General features: G+C 35.8%; 1 protein-coding gene across 3 annotated transcripts in view; it reads right to left on the bottom strand.

The window, feature by feature from the left end:
• The window catches only part of Slc26a7 (solute carrier family 26 member 7), a 140,594-nt gene that overhangs the window by 84,469 nt on the left and 38,044 nt on the right, over nt 1–18,081 (bottom strand). For all 3 annotated transcript variants that reach the window (XM_063257547.1, XM_063257545.1, XM_023561744.2), the window contains 2 exons: nt 7,399–7,509; nt 1,652–1,824 (listed from right to left, as the gene is read on the bottom strand). In XM_063257547.1, the coding sequence (XP_063113617.1) occupies nt 1,652–1,824; nt 7,399–7,509 (284 nt within the window). The remainder of the gene's footprint in view (nt 1–1,651; nt 1,825–7,398; nt 7,510–18,081) is intronic.

The following is an 18,081-nucleotide window of genomic DNA, read 5'->3' as shown; positions in this document are numbered from 1 at the left end:
AAACCAAGTACCACTTGTTACTCAGCAGGCAACAAAATCACAAAACATTGTAACTGGAAAGGATTCTAGACATCGAGTCACATGTCTTCCCCATACATTCCCATTTGGAATTCCCTCAACATTCCCATTTGGGAGCAACCTAGTCACCACACGAAAATAAGGGCTGCCTCATTGGAATCTTATTCTCTTCTGTACAACACGTCTTTAAGAAACCTCCTTCTTTTTTTTAATTTTTTTAAATTTTATTTAAAAGGAAAAAGAGAAAAACACAAAACAAAACAAAGCGGTGTAAGGGTACAAGTAATACAGAACTACAAAAAAAAAAAAAAAAAAAAAAACCAGTAAGAAATCACCAGTTAATAGATTACATATTATCATCTTAGAGATAGTTGCTCAAATCACAGTATCAAAGCATACAAAGTGGACATTCAAACAGTGAGACTGCAAACAGTTGTGTTCAATGATCCAACTGAAAAACAATATGGTCAGCTATTTAACACCCCTAAACACACTTGCTGTTGTATCCGTTAGAGTTCTTTTTTTCCCCTCTCTTTTTTACAACAAAATTTACACATTTTGGGCTTTATTACTCCTTAGTTCTTATTACTTTTTGGGGGGAGAGAACAAAGTATGGCAAAACAAAGCTGTCAGTCAAAACCAAGGATAGACATAGCACATGATGTAAAACAGAGTACAAGGTTATCAACAGTGGTTAGCAACAATGTCTCTTGTTTCCTTAAAAAGAATTGTCTATCTCATTAGATATTATAAAGTTGAACAAAACAGTAGAGAACAAGACCAATAAAACTTTAGCATTGTAAACATTACAGGACTTCCAAAGGAGACAATAGTCAAACCAGAATGGGCATCTTAGTGAATCTTATTGCCTTCAAAGTAGTTGCCTATACCCTCAAACTTGATACTATCATACAGAATGGAACAGAGTCTAATCAGTCAAAACAAGATGGTGGGAGTATTACAGGACTTCAAAACAAGTTAATAGGAAATCAAAAAAAGTTACTATAATATATCCTGCTAATTTTTTTAATTTTTCCCCTTAATTAAAACAAACATAAGAAATAACTAACTATTTTTTTAATGAATAAGGGAGAGATTGAGATAAAACAGGACATAACAACATAACAATACAGGTCAAAGCATGACTGTTTCAGCAATCTAGTGCTTCGCCACCAAATAACCCGACTTAATAGTAGTTACCATAGTGTCTGTCTTTTTCCTTGAAATATTGTGTGAATACCGAATAGTTCCCCTAATGTAAGTAATAATTCAAATATATAAAAATATGTGGTAATCATGATTCCCCATTATGTGGCCTTGAAGCCTTATAAAGTTTTCACTTATTAATTGGAAAGGCTTTATTCTGGGCTTCTTGATATGGAAATATTTGAAGCTATAGTATATGAAGTTTTATTCAAGAAACCTCCTTCTTAAACAGCCAACAGTTGCTTCTTTGCATTTTCAACTTACGAATTCTACTTTACTCATTTAACCCGCACTCATGGAGTGTTCCATAAAGATAAACCGCATCTGCCCTTTATCCATCTGGAGAGACAAACCCATGACCAAGAATACAAATGAAGCACCACTTGCCTTCTCCCTGACTGTCCCCCCAAGCCTGGGAATTATTTACCTGAATCACCCCTCCCAAGAAGGAGACTGCCGCAGCAACACCGATCCTTTGTACCTCGAAGTCAGACAAGCCCAGCAGACTGGAGTTGTTCTGCATGGTGAGATTCTGGCTGCTTTGAGGGACCAGCCGTTCCACAGCATTGGCTGATATTAAAGATGTCAAGGCAAAGGTGCCTAAAAGCGGGAGTGTGGAGAAAAATATGCTATTAATAACTTTAAAATGCAAAAAGAACATTGTTAGGTTCTACCATTAACGTTAAAGCAACATTGGAAAGGTAAACAGATCATCAGAAAGGCTCTCCTTTCTTTCCCCAATTCTCTGCCTTCTGCAAACTCCATGAAACACCAGAGGCCTCCTGCACACATGTTCATTCTGCATGAAGCCATATGTGTCCACCTGCTCTGTCTTTCTAGATTTTCACTTTCCTACCTCTCTGCAGACTGGCACAGAGAATGTCCTAGAGGCAGGGACTCATGTCATGGTCCAGATTTAAATTCACTCTCAATTTACCAATTACTTAAAGTTCATTTAAAGTACTCTGGCTCTAAATTGCTTCTGACATTAGGTACAGGTAATAAAATCTATGTTTCAGGGCTTGGGATTAATGTAAAGGGGATAAATGTAAAGGTCTCAGTAGTGATTATATGTAAACTCTTTGGCTAAAATGTTTGCTCCTCCAAACTCCCTGGGCAAACCCTACTTGTCTTTAGAGCCAGCTCTAACTCCACCCCAGTTTCTTCAGGTCTGGCTTAAATCTTTCTATCTGCTGTGATCTCATAACCAGTGTACCTTTGTTATAGTATAACATGCTGTGACCCATAAAATGACTAAACATGCCATTCTGTCTAAGATTATTAAATAAGGTTCAGAAATTATTATGGCCTCAGACATATGTGGGGCTGTGTTAAGCATGTTCCCTTTTTCCTGTCAAGAGTCACAGTTTCTCTCTTCTTGGCACACACACCATGCCTGAGTATGCAGCCATATGAATATGGAAATGCTGGTTTCCACAGACAAGGTCAGCACTCTTGGGTTAAAGAAACATACAGCAGGATTATGCAAACATTCCCCTAGACTGGTTGCTTAAAGACTTTACTTTGTTACAAGTCATGAGACTTTGTGGAAAGAAGGCCTGCTAATGTACAAACAATCCAACATAAAGTCTGGAGCAGCACAGGGCAAGAGAGACAACAGTCCCACACACAGAAACCAGAGTCCCATAGCAGAGGGTCTCAATGGAAACCAGACTGACATGATTCTCCTGGGTTTCAGAATCTGAGGGGCAGGATGTCCTTATTGGTGAGGAAATAACACTCTTCATCCAAAGGATTGCTATGAGGCAAATGAGATAATTAAATACAGTGTGTGTCATGGAGTTTGCATCTAAGGTCATTAGTTATCACTAAATAAATACTACTTATTCAGATAAGGTGAGCAAAATTAAGGTCGGAATGCTCTGGTATAGAGTATTAATCTATATCCTTCTCTTAGAGTTGATGGCATACAATCACAGAGAACTGAATATTGTTCTCGTAGTGAATTAGGTCATTTCAATAAATTATCATTACATATTAACCATTATGATCACTGCCCTTATCACAAAGAACTAAAGAATATATCAAGAAACTAAGATCTGATATTTAGAAACAAGATTTTGGTGACCAGATGAGCAACACTAGTAAAGAACAACCACCGTGGAATTGTGTTTTGTAAAAACATTGTTTCAGTGTATGGTACAATAGAATAGTTTTGAGATCAAATCAGATACTGCTGACACGAAAGAAATGTATCTTTTGGTTCTTACATCTCTTAGAGAACCTGGGAAAAAAATATTTTTACAGAAGCCATGAACAGATGACTACGGAATTGAAAATAAAGTCAGAAATGTTTCATTTCTAGGTTAAAACTATTCTTCCTGGTAGTTGAAGAAAAATAAAAGGAAACTGGATGCTAGGAGACTTGAGCCGAGGAGCTGGGGTTGCCGTGAAGATGTGGGGGGAATATTCTGTTTTTTCTGTCTTGTAAAGCTCCCTCTTGTCTTTATCCATCCTACCACTTCTTTATTCTTTTCCTCATTTCATCAACTTTTTACTCTACTGGCAGAACCCTTTAATGCCACTAATCCATCATAAGTCAATAGTACTGTGGGTATAACTATCGAACCAGAAGCGAGTATGGATCCCAGAATTAGACCCAAGTTCAAGTCCTGAGTCTGCTGCCTGTGATCTTAGTCAACTTACCTGCCCCTCTCAGCTTCTTTGTGTTTAAACGATGATAAAATAGGTTCAAACTTCCAGTAGAGATTAAATCAGATTTCATGTACAAAATGACTTAGCATCAATCTTACAGTATCGTAGGCTTTCACTAAATAATTGTCAACTTATTTTCATTTTGTTCTAAAAAGCATCTAATACAGTCTTCCTAGCTTTTCTTTAAATTGCTGACATACTTTGCTCTTTCAAAAATGTTTTTAATGTAGACACTGAGTAAATCATGAGAACTGTGACTTATTTGTAATCTTCAACAAGTCTCTTTCCATTGGACTCATACCGAGGTTTCTAGTTTTTTTTTATTTTGCTTTTTTTCTATTCTTGTCATAAAAAAAAGTAGACTAATTGATTATTTTATAAACAATTATATTTTATTAAAATAAGAAAATTCACATTGTTGATCAAAAGAGCACATTTGATGTCTTTGTAGTCTGACTTTATGAATTATTTACGTTTTAAAAAGATGCTCCTAGCGTAGTTTGTGGTTGCCTCTGGTAATGCAGTATTGCATTCTGAACACCTATGTTAGAAGGAACACCAAAATAAAGGAATTTTTCTTCATGAAAATAATACAGATCTCTTAGTAAATTGGAACCGGGAATGTGCCTATCAGATACACTAAAAGTAAAATAAAATAATTTAAGAAAGAAATATGTTCTATATATTAAATATTTATTTGGAGGACCTTTTGGAGAAATTCAATTAACTGTTATGTCTAAAATCATGGGAAGGCCAAAAAATAGTTACTGTAATTCCTCTGATATGTTCAGTGTCCTATGAGGATAAAGGACCACATCTTCCCATTTGATACAAATAATTCTAATATTGGGTTAAAATTAAATAAGAAGGTACAGTTGTCTCTGTGAAATACAATTGCAGAAATAAAATGCTGTTAGGATTTATGGTGCCATAGAGTAACAATAGTTAAATCTATAAATTATGAGTTTTGAATTACCTATTATTTACCTAATAGGCCCAAATTTCCTATAGCTGTTAATAATTTGTTAAATAACTTAATTTCACAGTCTTCTACAAATGGTAATTTCAATACTATTAAACCAGTAAAACACAGCAATTTCCTAGGAGGTAAAATGGTTCATGTAAATACACATTTAGGTATTATCCAGTTGTGTATTTTGAACTTCCTAATGTAATTATAGTCTATGGAACAAATTTGTTTTGAGTTCTTCTTTAATCTTAGGTTAAAGAGAGGAAATGCTGTGGAGTCAGCTCTAAAATAGTCTGATTTTTCTTTCTCAGAACATATTTAAATGTTCTAAAAAATGTAGATAAACTTAAGAAATTATGAAGCAGAATAATTCAAAAACAATAAGCTCTTAAGAATTTCTAATTTATCCTTATGCTCATCTTTCACACTAATACAGAAGCAAAGCTCATTCTAGAATTCCTAGCTGTCAAGAAATAAAAGGCTCAGGCTTTAGACTTGGTTGTATCTGTTTTAGAAACCATGTACCTGTGACCTTAATCTGTGTTCTCACAAGAAACTTCCTCACTTCAGGGGTTTGTAGTTTTTCTTTTTCACTTAAAATATATTGGATAATAATGTCTATTTGAAAGGGATAAATTAAGGTAAAATAACATGCAAAGTTCTTAATAAGTACATAATGGATGATACATGCATAATTCTGACAGTTAAACACATGTAATATGTATATCACACATACACATAACATATACCTATATAATAATGCAGCATTTATTTCTATACAGTTACGTATTTCTTAATCACAAAGATACATTGTGAGAAATGCATTTTAGGGGATTTCACTGCTGTCCAAACGAAACGCTATAATTACTCAAACTAAAATAACTATGACATCATTGAGTAGTAACATCTTATGGTACCATGGCCTATGCCATTTGTTGTTGACTTAAATTTCATTATGTAGCTCATGACTCGTGTGTGTGTGTCTGTATGTGTGTAAGTATAAAATGTGTAAAAGATGGAATGCTTGTGACAGTGCTAACCCTGATTGAACAACTCTGAAACAGAAATTAAGATTTTTGCCTTTCCAACTAGCTTCCACATAATGCAGACTCATGGAGCACGTTTTAGGAGATAGTGTTTTAAATAACTGCTAGTTATTGACCCTTCCTCATGACAAAGTCTGTTGATATAAAAAGCTAAATTTACATAAATGGAGCATTATATTATGTGAAACTTCATGCATCAGATTGGTGGGCAAAGTAATAGTCCCCTAAATACATCTGGATCCCAATCTCCAGAACCTCTGAATACATGGTACTCCATGGCAAATGGACATTATTGCTGCAAATGTAATAATATTTCCTAATGAGCTGGTCTTAAAATAAGGAGATTATCCTGGATTATTCAGGTATATTCAGCATAATCACGAGATCCTTTAAATATGGAAGTGGGAGGCAAAAGAGCCGAGTCAGAAGAGATTTGAAGATGCTAACTGCTGGCCATGGTCAAGAAACACAAGAAGAAAGGAGTCATGCAAGTAGTCTGTCCCCTACTCTCCAGACAGGAACTCAGCTCACTGACACTTCAGTTTTAGGCCTGTGAGACTCATTTCTACTGACCTTCAGAAGAACCACAGAGTAGCTCTTTGTTGTTTTGAATCACCAAACTCGTGATAATTTGTTGCAGCAGTGACAGGAAACTAACATAAATCACCTAACTAACCACTGAGGACATAGCCTAAAATAGTATCATTTAGAGGGTGAGATCTTACATGAACAAAATAAGTAGGTATTTCCATTTAAAATTATTTTACTATTATCTTAGTATTTATTGTTTTTACAATAATAATAGCTAGCTGATTAAACCTTCTTGTGAAGCAAGTACTAAGTTAAACATTGTGTATCACTTCTCTAGTTCTCTCTATAATTATATGAAATTTGGAGGGTCATCTCACTACCATGAAAGTGGCATTTAGAACTAGATTTAAAACTCTGCCAGAATCATGCTGGTAGCAAACAGATCTATGCCCCAATTTAAATAAAATGAAACGCAGCCTGCTGTATTATCAGAACAAGCATGACTGTTCATAAATCATTGGATCACAGAGTCAGGCAAGGTCAGAATAGTCATTAAGGGGTATTGCAGTCTCTAGCCTGGAAAAACCTAGAACATTTAGTCCAAGTATCAGATACATATAAAATAGTCTTTAATATTTGAGTAACTAAATTTTATAGTCTATTTTGCTTTCTTTCAAGAGTTTTATGTTCTCTGGACATTCTGCCTTTTTATAGTCTTTTTGAGGTTTAACTTAATGCAAATAATCCATAGCAATAACTTTGGTTATATAATAACATTGCAATACAGCATACTGTGTATTGACTACCTGAAACACAGAAATATCTAACCTTTAAAAATGCTGAGGTTTTCAATAGTGACCTCCTTTTGAGATGTAATCAGCAATGAAGTATCACTCTAACACTTTTTTTATTAGTAACATGAGAAGCATAACCATAGTCAGGAATTATCACCTGTGGCAACATGACGTCCCATTCCAAATATGGCATAAATGATGGCAGGGAACAGAGACCCATATAATCCAAAAACAGGGTGTACAGATGAAAGAATAGCAAAAGCCAGTCCTGTGAAGAAAACCAAGACAATTAGGGCCATCAAATGGCATCAAATATAATCCATTGTATAATAAAAGGACTATTGTAATCTGTTGTTACATAATCCATTATATAATAAAAGCCAAAATGAAACATAATATACTCTACTCATTCAACAAATACCTAACATTATTGTCCTAAGTAGAAGAAAAAAAATCACTCATTCATACACATACTTAAATTCCCCAAATCACTATTTTTATACTATTCTTGTCCCTTAATAATAAAGATGTCCGTAAAAAAAAACAATGGTTTAGAGTGTCCTGTAGGCAAAAGGTAGGTTGGTATGATACTCCTGTAGCAAAACATTTAAAAACACACTTAGATTTTAGGAGTATTTTCACATTTTGTAATTATTTTCACAGTAGCACCGGTGAGATAAGCAGAAGCAATAGCTTCACCACTGACCAATAAGAAGCCTTATGTGGAATGGGTCAGGACTGGAGCCAAAAGAGTGCATATTAAAAGGTGGCTGGTTGATTGGCTGACTGACCGACCTAAGACCATGTGTCATAATGGCAGCCCAGTGGCTGAAGCTATCTGTTTCCCACTATCTGGACCCTAATCTCTATGTCAGGTATAGTTTCTTAGACAAGGTTTAACTTATAACTGTTGATTTTTATTCTTCATAGATACTTCTTTCTATATAGTTTACTATGTATGTGCATACAGAAATATTTCATCATGTCTAAATGATGATTAGTGGTTTAAATGTGGGCAGAATGTCTAGGGTCATTAAAAGTGGTTGTTTATAGTTGATCATTGGCATTAAGCAACTACTATGGTAGATTCTAGAAAGTCTATCCAAGCCTATGGCATTAATGCTAGGCACTGGTTTGGACATAAATCACTACAGGTTATAAGAAGACTCAAAAAAGAAGGCATTAGAACCTGGAACAACTGAGTTCAAGGCCAGGTCTCCCTACTGTGGAGCCTGGAAGTCTGGTTCATTTTTAGCATTCATTTTTACTGTTGAACTTTTACCATTTTAAAGTAAATGTGACTGTATCTTAAAAATAACCACTGTAATTATACATCAAATATTTTTCAAGTAGTGTAAGTTGTTACTTGTGATTAAGAAACAAAAATTCTAGTATATGTGCTGCCAAAGAAAATGCAAAACATGAAAGTTGTAATCATGACAATTCTAAAAGGATTTTTTGCCCATTAATATTGAATTCCTAAATCTCTGTCAAAATTTAAAAGTGATGACAGAAGAATCAGTGGCCGAGACTGCTCAGATTTCATACAGGTGTGTTAAGAGGCAGTGATAACATCAGTGGAGAGACAGATGAGCAGATCTTGCTTTAGAAAACTAAATATCCCCAACCCTTACCAACCACTAACCTTTTGGCCTTTGTAGTGTAACTTCATAAAAAATACTGCATTTCTTCTTGGAAACAACCCAAATGCCCATCAATCAAGGAGTGGATAAAAAAGATGTAGTATTTTTATACAATAGAGTACTACTCAGCTATAAAGAAGGGTTGTATTGAGGCTTTTATAGGTAAATGGATGAGACTTGAGACCTTACTCATAAGTGAAATAAATCAGACACATATATGCAAATACTGTATGGTCTCCCTAGTGTAGGAAGCTGAAAGAGTAAATACGATTCAAAATCTACAATAGATATTGTGAAAGGGTGAGACACTGCTCAAAGGGGAAAAATAATTATAATTGGGAAAGAGAAAAGGAAAGGAAAAAGCTATAAATTTGTTTATATATACATAAAATAGCTATGATGATTATACTACTAATTCTATTAGTTCTTGGAAAAGAACAGTTAATACTAATACAGTTAGATCAGTTTGCATGTCTATATATGATAATCTAAGCAACTCTTTTGAAGATAACAATATACAACATTACAACTATTGTTAAATTCCTTTCATCTTGTTTTTGTATATTATTGTTTAAGGGTTTGTTTTGTTGTTCTTTTTGTTTATGTCTCTTGTTTTTTGTTTTTCTTTTCTGTGTTTTTTCCTCTTTAAAATAAAATAGTACTGCATTTCTATTAGTCATATACAAAGCTAGAAATTAGTTTTTGCTAATCTATTCATTTTTTCATCTTTTTTTAATAACAATTATCTATCAAGAGATAGAAATGCAGTATTTCCACATAAGAAAACATTTGGCTTGCATTTTACAACAGCCCACATTGTCCAAATTCACTAAGTGGGAAGAGCATGAGGCACATTTAACAAAAGCACCTTGGGTGACATCATGTGGGAGACAAATTCTGTAGTTCTGGTCGGTACCCACAGGCCTGAATACTGTCAGAGGTGGATCTGGTGGACTGGGTTTCTACACTACCGGCAGCCAGCAAACATGAATGCAGATCTGAAAGCAGTCTGATCCTTTCCTCTGTTTTGAGAATAGCTGCCTCCTCTTAGTTCGTCTGCTTTTTACAATTAATTCACTCTGTAACACTTATTCAATAACTCTTTTTTTATTCCAAATAAATTCCATAACAAAATTAGCTTAAAAACTAAGTATCTCTGGGTCTCCCATGCATATGAACTTAAAATGGAAATAATCAGGCAAATATATTTAAAACATTTTTTTAAAAAAACATCTATAGATCTACATATTAAATGCAAATATCACTATAGTAGATTCTACAAGAACAACTCCAAAACCCAAAGTCACGTATGCAATCCCTTTATCCCCTAAGATTTGAGCTTTTGCTTTAAGCAACATTATCATTCATCCTTAGTGGAACATATTTCTCTACTAAAAAGGCAATAAACTATGACCAAACTGAAGGAAGAATGAACCAATTCAGAAACGCAGCACTTAATTATTTTTAATATTGTATTACTTTTTATTAGTACATCTTCACATTACATAATGATTATGCTCATTGTGGGGAGTTGGCGCATGCACATAACACACCTTAATTCTTTTTCCTTCCTCTCCCCCTCCCCTCTGTTCACACCTCATCCCTTGATCTTTATCTCTAGATTCCTTTGCCATTTGAAAAAGACTTAGCTCTTATTCCTCTTATTCATCTTTGTCTCTTTACCTTATTACACTATGTGTTTCTCATATGAAAGAAACCATGCAATATTTAAGCTTGCATGTCTGAAGACCTCGTATTAGAGCTATACATCCATACTCACCTTTATAGCAGCACATCACATAATAAATAAATCCTATGAAGTGTCCTATGTATTCATCACCAGGTGACTGAATACAGAGATACAGTACTTTAAAACTGAATATCTTCACCACAAATGAAAACTACAAAAGGTAGAACATCCCTTTGTAGAGATCATCCCACTCACACACATGTTTTTAAAATGAATGCTGCATAGTTTTATTTTACTGATTCATTTATTATTCTGGTTCATATTATAAACTGTATGCATCTTTTCACACATATAATAACACAAGATAAGTCTGTGAAATTCTTCCAAAAGAGAGAACAACATTAACTAGTTAAGGTACTTTTTAAGTAGTAGGATACTGTTTTCTGTTTAATGTAATGGTATTCAGTAGGAATAATCACACCTCTTTAATAATAGTGTTAAGAAAAAGTTGTTACACATGCTAATAGATACTTGCATTGCCTAATCTAACTGAGATAAGAGCAAAGGACACAAATAGAAGCATCAGAGAGTACAAAACAAAACATACATTAGACCAAAGGACACAAAGTGAGTGAAGGGAGAAAAAAAGGAGAAAAGATGAGGAGGCAGATAGACAGGTGAGAACTTAAAGACTGAGATCTTTAGATGGCTGGGTTTTTCTTTTTTCAATACTGGGGAATCAGCACAGAGCCTTGCATGTCCCCAGATTTTTACATTTTTTGTCGAGCAGAGTTTCACTAAGTTGCCCAGGCTAAACTAGACCTTGAGCTCCCCCTGCCTCAGCCTCCCAGAGTCTTGGGATTATCAGTGAACATCACCATAGTCAGTTTAGATCGCAGATTCTTTTTGAGGTACAAAAATCATGTATAGCTAATGCAAGGTTTGCACAACCACAAAAAAGTCACCAGAAGACTTTGAAAGAAAATATGCTTTTTGAATATGCTAATAGTCATTAGAGTAGAAACAAGAAACTCCAAATTCCCACATCAAAATTATCAGTAACCTCTGGGCTTGTACATACTCTAACCTCTGCAGGAGCTCTTGGTTTGGAAGCTGAGCACACACCACGAGCACACCATCCTTTCAGTGAGAACACATTCCCTGAATGCTGCAGGTTCAGGGAGAAACCTGGATCAGATCCTCCCTCACAGCCTGACCCTGACCAGCGACCTTGAAAGCAGGTAAGAGGCTCAGTGTCTGCCTCTGCTCCCACTAACATAATGTGGTTGAAATCCCCAGAAAGTGACTCAGTCTCCAAGGTGAGAAAATGGTTGCTATCTTAAGATTACATTTTAATTTATTTCAGACTAGTTCATCTAGATTTATAGAATAGCAATTATTCACTGAAGAAAGATGGGTCACATGTAGAAACTGAGTAATATAGTCAAAGTTGGGACCGGTATTAGGGTTACACATACAGAACCACTCTGTTGGAGACATTAAATTTTGGTGACAGTGACCCCACTTTTTATGCAAGGCTAAGTAACTAGGAGCCCGAGCACTACTGTCCCTCCCTTCGGGTTGACTCTGGGAATGACAGCATTTTATGGGCTGCAGCCTTGGCTTAGGAATTTTAATTAGCACTAACACAAGTCAATTCTAGCAGAAGGCATTGCTCGTGGAATTTCAACTCTCTTTATTAAATCTCTTTAAATACCATTATATATTGAATTGTCCCCCAAAATTTTGTATAGAAATCCTTACCCGTAGTATGTCAGAGAATGAAATAATATTTCTGAAGATGTATTAGTCATAATGAAAACAGAATGGAATAAGGTGGACCTGCCTAGTCTAGTCTTACTGGTGTTTCCATAAATAACCATGTGAACAGAAAGACAAGTCCACAGGAAGAGCACCATGTAGATAACGACAGAGATTGGGGTGTCCACTTCTATACACTGAAGAACACCAAAGACTGCAAGCAAACCACCAGGATGCAGGGAAGAGGCCTAGAGCAGATTATCCCTCACAGTCCTCAGAAGAAACTAACACTTGTTGACACCTTAATTTTGGTTTTCCAGCCTCCAGAACCCTGAGAATAAATTTCTGTTGTTTTAGACACCTAGTACTTTCTTAGAGCAGCCTTTGCAAAAGATATAGGTGTCAGTTTTTACAGGAAAGTGAGACGTCATTTGATGCTGGGGAATTTTACCTCACATTCCAAGTAGAATAAAATTATTTTTCCTCAAATATCAAATAACTTCACAACCTTATATTTCTAATTCATAAACTCTATATCTCCATATCATTTAATTTTATATTTTAAGCCACCAAAACAACCATCTAAGAAATTTAGCTCTCATATAAGTGTATACAGACTCAATTGTTAAATAGTCTTTTAAAGAACTGGTTACTCAAATCTCAAGTGTAAGAGGAGAAGTTGCAGAGTCTCCATTGCATATAGGGTTCCCACTAGAAATGGTTTGCAGTGTTCTCTGGACACAACACACAACCTTGAGAAAACTGAGCCTGTTGGTTGTCTAAAAGCCAGCTACATTTACAGCTGTAGTCAGTCTCTTATAGCTTTGTAGAATTGAGTTTCCACAAAAATAAGATTTGATTCCCTCATCCATCTCTCTAATTTCTGTTACATGAGAAACCAATACCCACAACACATGGCAAAGCCTAAATGATGAGCTCGTGGAGAGACCTCCGGCCTAAACTAACCTTCCTGAGTCCTCACACAGCACTCAGGACCCACTGTACATCAGAAAACCACCTACGCCCAGATGACCTTACCTACTTATTTACGATCAATGACACAGATAAGTGACCACTTCTTTGTGATCAGAATACATTCATGAATTTCCCCTATTTTCTACAAAAAGTGGAAATGTTTGTTTTGTTTGCTCAAGTTTTTAAAATTTTCATTTCTCAAAGTCATGCCAAAGTATGGTTTTTAAGTAACCAGAGATTAAATAATGCTTTCTAATTCAAAGTGTTGGGCTCATAGTTGAATTAATGCCTTTAGCTACAGTAGAAAAGAAAATTCTAGGATTTAAGGTATTTATTTCAAAACAAGTTGTGATTCTCACCTTAATAAATCATACTACTTGATAAATCATAGTACTGACTAAATAATACTCCCTCAGGAAAGATATTTCGTATGAGTAAAAATGTATGGCAAAAGTTTAAGTGTTTCTTACAAATACATGGAGATTGGAAATGAGGGTTTGGGAATGGAGGTAGTAACTCCTATAATACTGAGCTGCAGAAGGTTCTTTGTGTGTATTTCACAATTTATCCTGAAACCAGTCTAGCAGTAAAAAGTTAACTATACTTTTACACCTACTAACCAGTACCGCTTGGCATTGTTAAAGGAAGCAAACTTGTAGACAGAGTGTTGCATTTATCCCGGAATTGCTGATTGCTAAACATAGAAATACTTTAAAGTTCTCCTTCCAAGGAATAAGAGTTAAGTACCAGTCAGTAATTCTGTGAAAGGAAAAGATACTGGAATTTGGAGAAAATACTGACATTAAAAGCCAAAGAAAGGAAATGAAAGATTAATGTTACACTGCTTTCCTTAATCAGATTTAAAGTTCCTGTGCACAGCCTCTTCGATGAAAATCATAGCACAGAGGACTTGCATATACAATGGAAGTGGAAGAAAAGGGAACCGGTGGTCTGTTACTAGCTTACTAATCAGGAAGTAAGGAAAGGTACCTCGGGGAGTACCAAGTGTTACACTGTGTTGCTCTGCCCTTCCTGTCTCTCCCTCTTCTTTCCTTTTCACGTTTTCCTGCATCTCTGCACCCCAGAACTCCCCCACTTTCTTTGCTCTTCAGTTCCTCTCACTTTTGCTTTGATCCAAAAGGAATTGGTAAAAATACCTGGAATCGCTTGTAAAAATGGAAGATAAGAGTCTTGTGTCCCTACAGATGGCCAGTTGTCACTTTCATTTCCTCCCTGATGGCCCATTTATCAACCAAGTTAATTTATTAGCTTCTTTATTGTACCACGTTTGCTTTATATTACATACAGCAAGAGATTCTCAACAGACACCCTTCTAACATTTGACCTTGCCATAGCAAAAGTTCTGGGATATTTTTACTTCACCTTTACAGGTTTATGGAAACATAATACATACTTTAATTCCTCCCACTAAGGATAACTATTAAATTGAAGAATCAATGACTGGACCCCAAGAAAAGCAAACACATACAGAGTACTGAATAATGAATATATATATAGATATTTGAGGAATGATTTGGAGGAGATCATTTTATGCTGAAAATGCACTCAAAGGAATTCTGACAAAGTTTTCTTACTTCCTGGAACAGAAAGTCATTTGATATGCTCACCAAAAGGGATTAACGGGAAACAGTGCTAAGAGATACTGAAGTGTACTTAAGACGTTGGTCTTATGTACAAAAGAGCAAATGGTAAGAGGATAACAACTTGAACCTAAGCACCTCTTCTCCTCCAACTTCTTCTCTGTTGTGATACCAGCAGTATAGAAAAAATGGCCAGGTCAAGAGGGGACATTAGTACTGAGTCATACCACAGTCAGAAGTGCTCAGCTGTGTTCTCTTTGGCGCCAGGTTAGATCCAATGGATCAAGTGGGTGGAGAAAGAGCTTGCCTTTTCTCAAGAGTTAGAGGAAATAGCAGGATTGCTTCCTGGGTGAGGGCGAAACAGCAGGGTTTTGACTGACAGAAACAGGAGGTTTCTCAGAGAATGGTTATTCATCCAGGCCTCTGAGCTCTGAGAAGGCCTGCTCCACCCTATGGGCCTGGAGAGGAGCCGCTGCGGGGTTGAGAGCTGCTGGCACACCTGGAAGAAGATGTCTCCCCACCCTGGGAGGAGCTCCTCAGGCCTCTATGATTGCAGAGATAGAACTGCTGTGCTTCCCAGGGCTACTTGCTTGTTCCTGCTTGCAGGATCCTCACAGCCAGATTTATACAAGTGCTGCAATCTATGAAGGGGTTTCTCGAACTCAGTTAATCAGGCATATCATGGTGAAGAATGGCAAACTGAACGTAAGTAAGAGGTGACTACAGCTGAGGATAAAGGATGGCCTCAAAGAAGTGAGAATTTGAAAAAAGCAATGCGGTATACATTTTACCTCCAGGAATGTGACTTTTAAGGAAAGTAATAAGAACTTTTAAGAGATGTGTTTAAAAATGCACAATGTTCCAACATATGACATCAACAAAATGCTTTTTGAAAAGCTATGCTAGATATCCTGAAAACAATTTATTATTATTATTGTTGGCAGAGAGTTACGACTTTCTAACTAGTCAGGCCTGAGACACTTCCTGTTCCTAAGGGAAGGCAGTGATGGCTTACGGTAACTTGTGACCTGAGAGTGGGAAGGGAATAATGATGTAAGGTGCCTATAAAGGAGGCAAATATATGAGCCAGAACAGGAAGAAAATGGTCAAATAGGAAGGGAAACTAGGGAGGAGAAAAAGGGAAAAGGAAGGAAGGGAAAAGAAAAAATCAAGAAAAGAAGGAAAAAATAAAGATTTTGTAAATAGGGAGGAGGAGGGAATGGAGGGAGGGTAGAGGAACGAAAAAAAATCAATATACATCATGTACAGATACAAACTCCCTATGATGAATGTGATCATTATGCATGCCTAAAATGTACCAATAAACTTAACTTTTTAAAAAGAAGGAAATACCAGTATATTCATGTTTACCTTAATATACTGACTTAGAGACTATCAGCAGTCCTATAACAGAAGAACATATACATAATTCTGTACATTACAATGATTTATGTAGTGGTTAAACATAAAATTAACCTGCATGTCCAATGGCTATGGAGCGAATTAGATGCATTTTGGTACAAATGCACTGTAGAATATTATGCAGCTGTTTAGAAGGCTGAAATAAACTGCATATTTATTAATTCACATTGAATATATGCGAACAAGTTTCAGAATTATGTTTTGTATATTTTTATGTAAAACTCCAGCAAGAGGACTACTGTTACTTTTATATATCTTTTATTCACCTTGCATAATAAATTCATAAAATGTACACAATTGAGACATTATTGAAGTCTTTTCAAAGCAATATAAAATTATCCTTAATTTTAAGAAATTTGTTAGTTTTTTTTTAATACAAGCAAGATGATAAGGTTTACTTTTTAGGAGGTCACCACAGAAGTCATATTCAACACACAAAAATAACTTTCAGAGAAAATATTTAGGAATGTAACACAGATATCCAAACTCCATGAGTGGTAGAAGGTGGTAGAAGTGGAGGAAAACAGGATTTCATCACGTCCAAATAGGTGTCACACACACACACACACACACACACACACACTCACACTCACACATCAGTTCCAAGACCTGTGCCTTCAGCCCGGGACAACTTCTTCCTAGCCATGACATAAAAGCAAAAGCACCGACTGGATGTGAGCAGGAAATGACAGGAACCACAGGAAAAGCTTTGAGTATGTCCCCTGAAACGACAGACTAGAGAAGCACGAAGTATGACCAACACCAAAATTTTAGGAATATATGAATGGCCAGATTCAGATTAAAGACCTAGGAGAAAAGTATATAGAGACACTCAGGGCAATGGTGTGGCGATCCCACAGAAATGGCACATCTGCTGAAGAATAGAATCTTCCTTTGAATTTAATGGCAGAGAGACTTCTGATAACCTTAAAAAAAAGAGTACTTCCTGGGAGGAGAGAGGTGGGAAGCAAATGGGGGTAGGCAGGAAACATGAATTAGTCTTTGAAAACTCCTGTGTGTAAAGAGAAGAAAGACTTAGTGCCAAATGGGGACATTGGATCGAAAGAAATTGAGTTTATTTCCTTACTAGTGCTAAGATGGTCCTGAACCCAGGGACAGATACAGATTTTATAAGTAACAAACTTAATGCGTTTTGTGAGGATTCCCAGAAATACATAAAATTGCAACCTAAAATTAATTAACTTGAACCTAAGACTTGAAACTATAAATCTACTAGAAGAAAATGTAAGAGACACTGGCCTGAGCAACAATTTCTCTGGAAGTGACATTCAAAGTACAAGCAATAAAAGCAAAAAATAGACAAACAAGATTATAGTGAATTAGAGGTTGTTTCACAGCCAAGGAAACAAGAGAATGAGACAGCCCACATATTGGAAGAAATATTTGCAAGGCGTACATCAGATTCAATGCAAAAATATCAAAAATGCCATACGAATGCAAACAATTCAATAGCATGAAAAGAGTTCAATTTAAACATGATAAAAGAGTTGTAGAGAAAATTCTTAAAAGAGTACTTACAAAGGCCGTACTGGCATATGCAAATACTCTCATATGATTCATCATCAAGGAAGCTATAATATCATCTCACATCTATTAATATTTTAAAGAGATAGCAAGTATAAGCAAAGATGTAGAGAAAGGAGAAGCCCTGTATATTGTTAGTAGGAATGTAAATTTGTGTAGCCGTAATGTAAATGTATATACAGAGTCCTCAAAAATTACAAATA

The sequence above is a fragment of the Cavia porcellus genome, unplaced genomic scaffold, assembly GCF_034190915.1.
Source record: "Cavia porcellus strain 051 isolate PalLab524CR breed Dunkin Hartley unplaced genomic scaffold, mCavPor4.1 scaffold_10, whole genome shotgun sequence".
In the NCBI taxonomy this organism is placed as follows: Eukaryota; Metazoa; Chordata; class Mammalia; order Rodentia; family Caviidae; genus Cavia; species Cavia porcellus.
Note: the sequence above shows the minus strand (reverse complement) of the source record. Positions and strands in the feature narration are given on the sequence as shown.